The sequence below is a fragment of the Rhinatrema bivittatum genome, chromosome 2 (genome assembly GCF_901001135.1).
Source record: "Rhinatrema bivittatum chromosome 2, aRhiBiv1.1, whole genome shotgun sequence".
NCBI classification, from domain to species: Eukaryota; Metazoa; Chordata; class Amphibia; order Gymnophiona; family Rhinatrematidae; genus Rhinatrema; species Rhinatrema bivittatum.
Window position 1 is genome coordinate 49,175,472 of NC_042616.1, and position 13,793 is coordinate 49,189,264.

At 43.7% G+C, this 13,793-nt stretch overlaps 1 protein-coding gene across 2 annotated transcripts in view; it reads right to left on the reverse strand.

The window, feature by feature from the left end:
• The window catches only part of GBE1 (1,4-alpha-glucan branching enzyme 1), a 153,406-nt gene that overhangs the window by 65,278 nt on the left and 74,335 nt on the right, over positions 1–13,793 (reverse strand). For both annotated transcript variants that reach the window (XM_029588010.1, XM_029588011.1), the window contains 2 exons: positions 6,203–6,318; positions 2,589–2,716 (listed from right to left, as the gene is read on the reverse strand). In XM_029588010.1, the coding sequence (XP_029443870.1) occupies positions 2,589–2,716; positions 6,203–6,318 (244 nt within the window). The remainder of the gene's footprint in view (positions 1–2,588; positions 2,717–6,202; positions 6,319–13,793) is intronic.

Consider the following 13,793-nt stretch of genomic DNA (forward strand, 5'->3'; position numbering starts at 1 on the left):
GGTGAAGGGAAGCTAAAAACACAGGAACTAGTAACTTCCCCACTATTGCTCTTTGTTAAAAACATGTATTCTTGAACAATTCCATAAAAAGTATCACTTTCAGGTCAAAAAGGCAGGCATTCAAGGATTTAATAAACCCACCCCACCATGGACGCAGTAACAAAGGAAGGAAACCAGTTTTTGTGTTTGGTTTGATCCTATTTAAGGAGATCTATGAATTTCTGTGTCTTGGTGCCATAACAGAACAAGCATCCCAGAAACAATTCAATGCAATCAATTTTTTTTTTCTTGGGTTACTTCAATTTTGCTGTGATGGCTAATTAATGCTATACACAAATAGGGACAAAAAAAATCCGATTTTCTCTCTCTCTTTTGAAATCTGGTACTGTTCAGAAACCAAAACAAAAATAATCTGCATTAATCTACTGGTGTCCCCCTAATTTGTACACCTTTATTTGTTCCAGATGTTCTTCTTTATCTGCATTTAATAAGACTGTAATGTTTTTCCTTTCTTCCAGCATTTATGTTGCATGCTGTAGTAATTAATAAACAAATAAATAAAAAGAATATGACCCTTAAGGAGCAAAGACAACTACCAACATTTGATTTATTGCATTGTCACACAACAAAAATGGTCAAGGTTAGCATAAGTTTGAAAACTGTGAGCATTATTGCATTGACTGTTAGGTCAATGAGCAAAATCTCCCCCCTCTGGCTTTAGACCTATAGGTCATCAAATCAATAAACCCAAATACACTTATAAAGAGCAGGGCGTCTCTGTAAAGCCCAAAGCAAAAAGCTTTCTATAAAAAGATTCTGTACATTCAGGGGCTAATTTTTTTTAACAGGGCACATAAATATGCAGGGCTGTTATGCACTTCAAGTTATACCAATATTCAAAGCAAACTTGCGCATGTAAATTTGATTTGAAAATTATCCCGGCAGAATTTTGTGCACACAATCACACCTTTGGCTTGCTGCACAGTTGTGCAGAGAAATAATTTATGGGCATACTTTTTAAAATAAACCTCACCCAGACTCTACCCCCAGGAACACCATTCCCCTAAAGCATGTGCCTACAGAAGGTAATTTTCAAAAGATTTTAAGCTTGTAAATGGGCTTTTGAAAATTGCAACTTTATATGCTTCTTTTACGTAACTCCTTTGAAAATGACCTCCTCAATGTGTGTCTGTTGCATGATTTTCTAAAGCAGGGGCTGCGGGCCTATTTCTATTCATGCAATTAGTTGGGGCTTCCCAAGAAGGGTTACTAGCCAGGCACAGAGAGACAGACACACCTAGACAGAAAAACACAAACACACCACCCCAAGAGAGAAGACAGAAAGAGAGGCATAGACACAATACACCCAAACAAACACAAGCAGCCACACCATACCCAGGCAGACAGACCAAAGCACATCAGACAAACACAGACACATATTCCACATCATACTCAAACACACAAGGCACACCCAGCAGTGATAAGGGCTAGACAATTTTTCCAAAAACTTAGGTGCCAGGCAAAATTGTTTAGGAGCTGAAAAACAAGAACTAAAAAACCCTGCCATATCACCCTGTCCAATTTTGTTTTTTTTTTTTTTTGTTTTTTTGTTTTTTACCATTTTCATTAATTTTCCCTCTATGTTTGCATTTTTCTTACTTTGCTCATCTTTATTTTCTCAAGTTTTGCTTAATTAGCTTTTTTTTTTTTTTGGTCTCCATTCTCTTTTTCTCTCTTCCTTCCGCATCTACCTTATTCTCTCTGGCCTCTGCCCATTCCCCTTCCCTCACCACCTCATTTGCCCCTGGCAGGCAACAGCTGTGATCTCTCCCCCTGGGCAGGGACCCCAGCAGCAGCAGCAGGAACTCCTCCCAGGCTGAGGCCGGAGGGTGGCAGCTCTTCCTGGTTTGTTCCCCTGTCCCGTTCTGTCACAGAGTAAGTAGCTTCTCCCCCCCCCCCCCCCCCGGTCCTACCACAACAGAAGCCGCTCCTCTCCCTGGCACACCAAAAGGGATGGGTGGCAGGCTTACAATGACATCGCTACGTTCTGGCACCGCTCTCCCTCCTGAGTTTGCAGCGCCTCCACAGCACAGAGACTCGACAGTGAGGCCATTTCTTTCTTCCTTGATTGAGCAGCCAGTGTGCCCCCTTCAGGAATGTTCAAGCCCCTCCCCCTCCCCAGGGGATCTGCCCCCAGTTTGCCTACCCCTGGTTCTAAAGGGCCATTGCTACAGGTGTAGCACTACTTTATCTGCAGACGTCCTTTTGAAAATTATCCTTTTGAACAGTAGGATGGACCGGAAATGAGAAACGTTTAGTGAGAGCAATAATCAAGGAACTAATCAACAAAATCTTCAGTTCAAATTAGCAGAACAAAATTAAAGTACTCCGATCATAGAGATGTTGGCCTACAGATTTTGGAATTCAAAGTATCAGATGAATTGTACCTTGCACACGCAGACTTTTAGTTCTCCAGAGACTGATGAAATGTATCATCTTATTATTTCTGTAAACTAATGCAAATATTTTCATTGTTCAGATGTGCAATAAAAAAGAAACAAAATGAAAGACCAGGCTTGTTTCATTACCTCAGCGATCGTTATGCAATCAGGATAAAAGGTATGTATCATGTGATTTGCCAAGATGAGGTAAACCAATGACTCTTCATCCACTTGCAGACCAAAATATTCACTGTAATCCCCTGAGAATCCTGTACCTACAAAAAAAAAAAAACAAAACAACCCACCACCACAAATGTTATACCATGCGTACATACAAGGAACATACAGCTAAATGTTTGACTTCTATTAGCAATCTGTAAATGCCCACAGGACGAAATGTGAAACTCTTTAAGCAGTCTGTTGTACAGTAACAAATTATAGTAAATCAATTAAATTGATTTGCTTAAAGTGATTGCTAAGTATTAGAATCTTTTGTAAAATTATTTTCAAACCACAAATTTTCATGATTATGAATATTAAATACTTTATGAAATAACTTGCCAAATCATTATTTATTTATTTATTTAAAATTTTTACATACCGACATTCATCCAGGATATCATATCGGTTCACATTGTAACGCAAAAACAAACGCACGGCATGGCGCTTTACATTGAACAGTAAAAAACATGATAACAAGGCATTAACGAGAGGGGGGAACAATAATATGGGAAGTTTTGCAATAAAATTATATACAAGAATTGCAATTATATACATATGTACAAAAGAAAGAAAACTATGAGGTTAATTTTAATCAGGCTAGGAGATAAGATGGGGAAGAGAAGGGAGGAGAGCAAGGAAAGAGGGGGGCAGAGAGAAAGAAAAGAAGGTGGCGGAGAAGAGGGAGGGGAGAGTGGGGCGGTAGAATGGGCTTTGGCTTCTAGGGGCATGGAACGGCTCCCCTATGAAAAAGGCCAAAGAAGTTAGCTCTGTTCATCTTGGAGAAGAGACGGCTGAGGAGGGATATTAGAGAGGTCTACAACACATGAAAGGACTTCAACAGGTAAATGTGAATCTGTTATTTACTCTCTCAGAAAAAAAACACAAAAAAACAAACAAGTAGGGGGCATAAGAAAATGCCATACTGGGTCAGACCAAGGGTCCATCAAGCCCAGCATCCTGTTTCCAACAGTGGCCAATCCAAGTCACAAATACCTGGCAAGTACCCAAACTTTAGACTGGATGGGCCGTTTGGTCTTCTGCCGTCATTTCTATGTTTCTATATTCCTTATTAATTAATAGCAGTTTATGGATTTTTTCCTCCAGGAACTTATCCAAACCTTTTTTAAACCCAGTTACTCTAACTGCTGTAACCACATCCTCTGGCAATGAATTCCAGAGCTTAACTATGTGCTAACGGACAAATTTTTAACGCCCACCCCCGAGTGTAAAATCCGGGGGTTACATGTGTGCCGGGCCTTGTGTGCATTTTAGAAGGGGCCCAGCCGAGCGCGTAACCCCTGTTACACGCACAAGAGCTGGGCCCCGCAAAAGGGAGGGGGCCGGTACAGCGGCTATTTGCCGCTGTGCTGGGGGATCGCCTGCCGGTGCATGCAACTTACGCCAGCTCAGGAGCTGGCGTAAGTTCTTAAACAAAGAGAAAAAAAAGGTAGGATGTTTTAAGGGGTCGGGGAGGACAGGGGAAGAGGGAGGGAGTGTGGGCAGGGGGGTAGGGAAGTTCCCTCCCAGTCCGCTGCTTAATTGGAGCGGACTGGGAGGGAACTGGGGGGAGGCCGCGACATGTTGCTGCGTGAATTTTGCAAAACTGTCCTCGCACATGCCCGTGCGGATTACAAAATACGGTGCACATGGGTGAGCGGCCCACCGATTCTGTAACATACGTGCGCATGTTATAAAATCGGCACATCTATGTGCGCGCGCCAGGTAGCGTGCACCTATTCAAATCCACCCGAGTGAAAAAGAATCAATTTCGATTCTTTTTCAATGAGCTACTTGCTAACTTTATGAGGGCCCCCTAGTCCTATTATCTGAGGGGCGCTATTATCTGAGTGCGCTCAGCTATTAATGCCTGCCCGGAGCAGGCGTTAATAGCTGAGCGCACTGAAAAAAAAAAAAGGTACAGAAAAAACTGCTTTTCTGTACTTTTTTTTTAAAGTTAAAAAAAAAACGAAAAAAAACCCACCCCTCTGCCGGCCGCTTTGAAGACCGATGCCGATACGCTCGGCGTCGCTCTTCATAACCAGCTGACTGCAGTTATGAAAACAGACGCAGAGTTTATTGGTGTCGGTGTTCATAACCGGCAGACTGCCGGTAACCGCGCGACCCCCTAATTTATTGCATGGCGCCCCCCTTGCGGGCGCCATGCATGTGCTAAGAAAGCAGGCGCTGAAAGGTCAGCGCCCGCTTTCTGCAAATTTTATTGCATCAGCCCCTGAGAGAGTAAATATCCAATTTACATTAATTTGTTCAAGTCCTTTCATGATTTTGTAGACTTCTATCATATCCCCCCTCAGTCGTCTCTTCTCCAAACTGAACAGCCCTAACTTATTTAGCCTTTCCTCATAGGGCAGCAGTTCCATGCCCCTTATTTTGGTTGCCCTTCTCTGCACTTTCTCCAGTTCAGCTATAACCTTTTTTGAAATGCAGGGACCAGAACTGCACACAGTATTCAAGATGCAGCCTCACCATGGAGCCATACAGAGGCATTATGACATCCATTGTTTTATTTGCCAATACTTTCTTAATAATTCCAAACATTGTTTGCTTTTTTGATCACCACAGCACACTGAGCAGAAAATTTCAATGTATGGCACCTAGATCTCTTTTCTGGGTGGTAACTCCTAAGATAGAACCTAACATTGTGTAACTACAGCAAGGGTTATTTTTCCCTATATGCATCACTTTGCACTTGTCTATGTTAAATTTCATCTGCCATTTGGAAGCCCAATCTTCCAGTCTCGCACGGTCCTCCTGCAGTTTATCACAATCCGCTTGAGATTTAACTACTCTGCATAATTTTGTGTCAACGGCAAATTTGATCCCCTCACTCATCGTACCCCATTCCAGATCATTTATAAATATATTAAAAAGCACTGGTCCAAGTACAGATCCCTGAGGCACTCCACCGTTTACCTTTTTCCTCTGTGAAAACAGACCATTTAATCCTACTTTGTTTCCTGTCTTCTATGCTTTGAAGTTAGCAAGTAACTCATTTAAAACAAACTGGAGAAACTTCTTTTTCCTCAACACACAGTTAAGCTCTGGAAGTCATTGCCAGAGGATGTGATTGTAGCAGTTAGTGTAACTGGGTTTAAAAAAGATTTGTATAAGTTATTAGGGGAGAAGTCCATAAACTACTATTGATCAATAAGGAATAGTAGCTTGGAATCTAATGTCTGGGTACATGCTAGGTACTTGTGACTTGGATTGGCCACTTTTGGACACAGGATGCTGGGTTTGATGGACCCTTGGTCTGACCCAGTATGGCATGTTCTTATGTTATGTTCTTATGTAATGCTGCAAATATACTAAATAAAAAGATCAAGAAAAAAAAGAATACTTTGGTAAAGAACAGACCACTATAATTGCACATTCCTGTGGACAATCTATGGGCATCCATACCAAACTAATTGTTGAGCAAAGAGGCAATCACAGATTTCAGTAAATACTGTATTGTGCTATATATTATAAGCATTCTTTAAGAGACTGATTTAGATAAGATATCAGATGTTTAAACTTACCAATACCATGATGGTGATACAACATGGATGTTACACCGTCAAAGCGAAAGCCATCAAACCCATACTCTTCTATCCACCATCTCAAATTTGAAAGGAGGAACCTCAAAACTTCCCAGCTGCAATATTAATGAGAACAGTTCCTGTCCATTAGTATTAGAACACATCAGATCCATATTCAATCGCTGGCTGGATTGTAAAGTTAGCTGGATAAATTTATCTGGCTAACTATGGAAAAATATTCAATGGTGCAGTTGCACTACTGAATATATCTGGCTATCTTTAAAGATAGCAAGATAAGTTCATCCTGCTAACTTTAGGACTGCTCTATGGCATGACCAGACTTGCAGGCCGATTCAGTAAGAGTCGTGCGCCCGCTCTCCAGTGCACATCCCTAGCGCCCGCTCTCCAGTGCACATCCCTAGCGCCTCTTTTTTTGACAGGAGCGGCGGCTGTCAGCGAGTTTGACAGCAGACGCTCAATTTTGCCAGTGTTTGTTCTCAAACCCGCTGACAGCCATGGGTTCAGAAACTGGACGCCGGCAAAATTGAGCGTCCGGTTTTCAACCCGCAAGCCGATTTTACTTTTTTTTTTTTAATTCTTTGTTTTACTTTGGGACCTCAGACTTAATATCGCCATGATATTAAGTCGGAGGGTGTACAGAAAAGCCGGAGCGCACTGTATTGTATCAGCCTGTTAGCTAGATATATTTATCAGAGTTGACTGGATAACTTAGCTGGACAACCTAATTCCTTTTAGAAAAGTCCCCAGAACGCACATAAGTTATCCAGCTAAATTTTAGCTGGATACTTAATTACCTGGCTAAGTGCCCAAAATATTCAAAAGTCGATATTTAGTTGGATAACTTCTAAATTATCCAGCTAAATGGCTCTGAATATGGACATCTATCAGAACTGCCAGTTATTAAAGTCAAAGAAATTACATGAACATACTGACTTCATATTGTATCAATATTACTGATCAATGTCATACTGTATGATTGTCACCAATCAACATTTAAGAAAAATACATTCAAGCTACTGAGTATTTTATCTTTGAGCTATTATATAATGCATAATGGACCCACACATTTTACAGAAATACTGGAAGTGTTTGGAAAGGCCACACAATCAACATTAGTCATTTAGAATTAGTTTACAACTAATAGCTGAGAAATTAAACAAATTCTGTGCTGTTTTAAGTTGTACTGATTTCCAGTTGCCTGGCATGTTCAATGTAAAATTGCCCTTCTTGTTCATAAAATGACTGCGAGTAGTCTTCCACTCTGGCAAACCTGATGCGTCACATATATAAAGCAGAGTTGCTTTCCTCTAACAGATGTTTTCCCTAGGACAGCAGGATGTTCGTCCTCACACATGGGTGACATCATCAGATGGAGCCCGATCTTTGATCTCAAAGATTCTAGAACTCTCAAACATGCCCCACTGAGCATGTGCAGCTGTAGTCATCACCCTGCCTGCCCCCCCCCCCCGGTCCATGATATAGCTCATACGTGAAGAAATCAATTCCCAGGAGAGGTGGATGGGTTTTGTGTGGACTACCATCCTGATGTCTTTGGAGAACACCTGTTACAGGTAAGCAACTCTGCTTTCTCCAAGGACAAGCAGGATGGTAGTCCTCACACATGTTGGAAAGGTGGACCCTTGAGCCGAGACGAGGTTGGCGCTACCATCAGGAGTGAACCCCTGCTGGTCCTCATCGTCGGGAGGCGGTACGGGTGGAGAAGATCCAACCGGAGCTTCACTTATACCAGCCCTCGTTCCCCGCAGGTCGAGCCCTTGGGCACTGGGGCCGGCAGGACTTAGGCGGGGGTCTCTCAAGGCGGCAGAACCAGAGGGAGAGGTTGAAGCGGCATCGGACAGGCAGAAATCGAGGCAGGCGGCAGACTGGCAGAACCAGGAACAGGCCAGAGGTCAGGATGGGCAGCAAACGAGCGGAAACGGAGAAAGAGGCTGGAGGTCAGGGCAGGAGGAGGTCAAGCAGAGTCAGGCAGGCAGGGTCAGAACCAGAAGATCAATCCAAAGGGACAAGAAGCAGGAACGCTGGAATCAGGAACAGGGAGCAAGGCAGGAATCAGGAACGCAGAACTCACATTCAAGACTGAGCTGGACCTGTTGCTGAGGAGAAGTGCTAGTGGCAGGGCAGGGTATATATACCCTGTCTGTTATCGTCGTCGCAGGCTGCGGGGAGCTTTCCCGCCACAGGCCCTTTAAATTCACAGCAGCGGCACACAAGCGCGCTTAGTGGGGCCAGACGCGGAGCTCGGAGTGGTGGTGTGCAGGAGTGCCGCAAAAGCAGGCTGCTGTAGCGGCAGTTGGCATCGGCCGCGAGGAGCGGCAGACGGAGTGGAGCTGGAGTGGGTCGCCTGCCTGCAGAGGGAAGGGGATCCGGCCGCGGCCTTACGCGGCCGGGGATCCTAACAACACATGGGCGATTCCCAAGTTATAGGCTTACTGAGCAGGACAAAGCGGGAAACTGCATAGTGCTGAAAGCACAACCTCTCTCCCTTTTGCCTGTGAGGCAGCAGACCCAATAAAGCGGTCTAGGTGGGAAAAGAGTTGGGTTCTACAAAGAGAAAACCATAGAACAGACAGACACAAAACTGCAATGTATACCAGAGGCGCCTATGGCAGGGGAGTGTGGCGAATGCCAGCAAGAAACATACTCCACATCAAGGAAAACATTACAAACAGGGTTTCGGATCAGTAAACTCCGACAATGACTGTAGACAGGAAAATGTCTAGAGATGTAAAGAAGAGAAGAACTTTAGACAAAGACCACAATGTCCTGCAACACCGAAGGAAACTATCGAAAAACCAACATGGGACTGAGAAAGTTCCAGAAAAAAACTGCGGTCTACTAGCATCTCAAGGACAGAATGCATCTGCAGAAGAGTGCTCCATGTTTGGCTCATGGGAGGAAAAACCCAAGCAATGCTTGGAAGAATAATCAGCAACAACGGCAGGGTTTGTGACAGACCCTATGTGCTAAAGTACCAGACATAGCTGACCACGCAGGACAGCATCAAGAATTTCAGGGAATGAAAGGCAATCCCTGAATGGGATCGCTAGCCCAAATCCCTGGAGCAGGGAGATGTTAGGCCTGAAGCTCACCCACACTGCACCCTATCAAGGGCAGGGCTATCCATCCTGTCTACAGGATAGTTCAGGTGAGCAGGAAGGCACTTTGGACAACCCAGTGAAGTGAGAAAAGCTAAAGGCAATAGTGGCCAGAACTTGGTGAAAATACAGGGGGAAAAAGCGGTGCATCTTTCCCTGCAGGTATACACTAAGATATGTCATGAATGCCCTAGCTTTTCTTCCCCTCCCCTCCCCATTCCAACTGGAAGTCAGAAGGAGTTAAGAACACAAGGAGGCAGACCTCTGGACTGCAGGGGTAAGAACAAGTGGCTAGGTTGCATATCTCAATCCCAAGTAAATAACTCACTGCTGATGCCAGTAGGGAGTTACCCACAGAGATAAGAGCCCTCAGCCTGTTTGGAACAGCTAAATCAGAGTGAATCCCCCAGGGGAGAAATCCAGAAACACTTCACCAAAAGTCAGAAAGCCAGGGTACAGCCTGGAAACCCTAAGGGTACCAAGGCAGAGTCAGTGTGATCTCAGAACAGACTGTCTGCCAACCTGGCTTAGGTATTAATACCTCAGCCATGATTACTTATACATTAGCACCGATAGTGCATGAAGCCAGACTGATGCTCCCCAATCACAGTGGCTCAGTGCCCCCAAGATCATCAGATTCCATGGTGCCTGATAGCCATAGGCAAGTGATGGGACAGCACGATGTCCCTTGGTGCTCCATGTAGACACCGCAAAGGAGCCTAGAGGTCACCGGACCACTGTGCCTGGATGCCTCAGTGCTCCAAGGTGCTTTGGGTAGATAACGATCCTGGTGCTTGATAGCACCAAGCTCACTAAAACCCTTGTCGCCCAAAGACTTCAGTGGCACTCGAGGGATCTCAGGAACCCTGGTGGTTGATGGCCTCAAGGGTGACCAGCGTGCTCAATGGCATTCCCAGTGCCTTGTCGATGTGCTCGACATCGTTGAGAGTGGCAATGAATGGCATCGCTGGCCAACACATCTGAAGCCTTCATGGCAGCCCTGCACCTAGACGGCATCAAGGGTGGCCATGGCATTCAGGCCATGCACCTCGATGGCATCAAGGGCATCTATAGCCTCGAGGGCATCAATGGCGGCTAAAATGGTATCAAGGGGGACTATGGTGCTTGATGGCCAGTCCTGGTCCCCAACACTAGAGGTCGGTGCCGCTACTCTGCCACATCGAGGCCCAAGGCACTCGATGACATTAAGGTAGATGGCATTTCTCCAGTGCATCATGGCACTCAATGGCAGTCCTAGTCCCCAATCCGGTTCTGACATCAAAGTGTCAGATCATCAGTGCACTGGTTAAAGAAATGCATGGATAACTGATATTGGGCATAGCACCAAAGGTGCAGCAGCAAGCTGCTTGCCCAGGCTCCTGCTCACCTTCTCATATAAGGAGACTGCACTGCCATCACAGGCAAGCAGGAGGGGAGACTAGCTCCTTTGAATGTGGGGAGAATGAGCTCTTCCCTCACAGGAACAATGTGGTTCTCAATCTAGTCACCGTCCGAACCTCCATCGATGTCAATCGATCAGTGAAATGACATGGAATTCCTGCCCGGGTAGAACTCATGTGAGTCCCCAGGCTCAGCGGCCTACATGGATCACCCACAGACTGCATTCTGTCAATCCTGCCAGCACCTGACAAAAGCATAAAATCAGAAAGAGCACGGAGAGGACACAGATACTAAACTGCAGTATTTATTTAATAAAGTATAGTATTAGACCCTGCTAGGCTGCACAGCAACTAAGACCCACCATGCGGCTGACAGACAGTGGAAAGAAGAGGAAAAAAGGAAAAGATTAAAAAATAAATCTACTATAAGGTAAATGAAAGAAAAACAGCTGCAACTCTAGAAAAATTCAATTTAAAAAACTGAGAGGAGAGAGCAAAGCTGAATACCATGACACACACAGCTCTGCAACCACATGGCTCCACAGTTTAAAAAACAAAACAAAACAACAAAAAACCCAAAAAACTGAAGGGCTCTGCCTAGGGAGCAGGGTGATAATTACAACTGCACATGCTCAATACAGCATGTCTGAAAATTCTAGAATCTTTGAGATGAAAGTTCTGTGCAGGGCTCCATCTGATGTCACCCATGTGCGAGGACTGACATCCTGCTTGTCCTCAGAGAAATTAAGGTCTTCACAGCAAAGTTTAATCGAGATCCCCTCCATATAAAATGCAAGGCTATCAGATTCGTGAGTGGTGCTTCTTAATTGGTGGAACGTTATGGAATTCGTTGCCTCTGGCATTGCGCCTATTAAGTTGCACTAAAGAATTCGAGAAGCTACACAATTACAGCTTTTAACCTCTAACCTCTGTCGGATTATGAGTCAATTTTGTGCTGGCTGCACTGTTCACTTGAGTCCACGATTTCCTTCATGGTTTGTGAATGCTGTTGCTGTCTTTGTCTTTTAAATTTATTTCTTATTACGAATCTTTTATTTTGTGAGCTGCTTAGGGCTACAATGTGTCATATAAGAAATTTTAAATACAAAATATTTTAATGGAATACCATTAATTTTGATTGAACTGGAAAAAATTAAGTTAAAATTTTTAAAAATATAGCAATTCAAGAGTACCTGATAAGTAAATATAGTGTCATGGCATTTATATGTTTTCTGTGCAGGTTTATTAGATAATTACTATGTTGGGAGAGATTTTGTCATTCTAATAGTACTTGGGATTGTTAGTATTTCTGCATGGTAGCCATTGAAGCATTTTAACTTCTCCGATTATTTGATAATAATCAGAACACAGTGACAGAAAGACCACACAGCCTATCCAGTCTTCTCATCCACACAACTGCTCAGCTCTACAAGTCCAATCACTCTTTCACTCCTTCAGATCCCCTGTGCTCAGCCTTTGCTATCTTGAATCCAGATACTGTCCTTATCTCCACCACCTCCATTGGGAGGCTGTTTCATTCATCCACCATTCTTTCTGTAAAGAAATTCTTCCTTAAATTACCCCCTTTCATCATTATCCCAACACTTCCCATTCTAGAGTCTCCTTTCCATTGGAAAAAAAAAACCTCCTGTGCATTAATACCTCTCAAGTATTAAAAATGTCTATCATCTTTCCTCTCTCACCTTTCATCTATGATATATACCTTTAGATTTTTAAGTCTGTCCCCATGTGCTTTAAAACTAAGATCATTGACCATTTTAGTATCCACATTCTAAACTGACTCCATCTGATTTATCTCCTTTCGAAGGAGCGGTCTCCAGAACTGTACACAAATTTCCAAATAAAACCTACCAAGGAGCTTATTCAGGGGTACTTTCACCTTTTTTCTGCTGCCTACTCCTCTCCCTTTGTAAACAAGCATCATTCTGGCTTTTGCCGTCACCTTAGCCACCTGTTTGGCCATTGTGAGATCAGGGTATGATCACTCCCAGATCCTGCTCATTTTATGCATAGAATTTCACTCTCTGAACTGTAACTCTCCTTTGCGTATTTGCAGCCCAAATACATATCTGAATTTTTTAGCATTAGATCTTAGCTGCCTTGTCTAGACTGTTTCTCTAGCTTCGCTAGATCTGTCTTCATGGTTTCCACACCTCCTGGCTGTCTATGCTGTTGCAGTTTTTAGTGTCATCTGCAAAAAGATAAACCTCTTCCGATGGTCCTTCCACAATAATGTTGAAAAAAAAACAGGTCTAAGGACTGATCTCCGCTGCACACCACTTGCAATGCCTCTTTCCTCAGAGTGAGCTCCATTTACCACTACATTTGTCATTTCCCACTGAACCAGTTTCTATAATTCAGTCAGTCATTTTAGCGCCCATACCACGTTGACTCAGATTATTTATAGGCCACCTATGGGGAACCGTGTCAAAGGCCTTACTGAAATCCAATGTTCTTCCCTGATCCAACTCTCTGGTCACCCTGTTAAAGAAATTGATCAGATTACTTGGGCTTTGCCTGTGTTTTTCTATCCTTGAAGTCCTTCTTTCAGGAGGTATTTTAGCAATCATGCGTTGAACTGGATTCTTCCAAATTAACTGGTGCTATGGAAAATATAGGACTAGAAGGACACAAAATTATTCTCCTTGTTTACAATGCGTATTGGCTATTCCTTTGGCTAATTTTCTTAAGTTAAAATGGATAGATAGCCTCACTTTTAATTTTGGCTTAATAAATGCTTTTTCTATTATAGGGGTCCCCAAATTGTGGCCCACCTTGCTTTTCCTTCCTGTGGTTAGATCTGGCTTTTCTTTTTTGTTATGTGCAGTGGCAAAAAGGCTGTTAAGGTTTCCCAGGCCCTGCAAGCAAGTAAAAAGCAATATGGACCTGTCGGTGGAGACCACTGGCCGAACCCTTCAGGTAAGGGAGAAGGTGTGAATGAATGAGGGCAGAGGAGGGGATGAGAGAGGAAAGTAAAAAAAGAAGGGAGGAGAATGAGATGGAAGGCAAAAGAAAGAAAGCATGTTTCCGCTA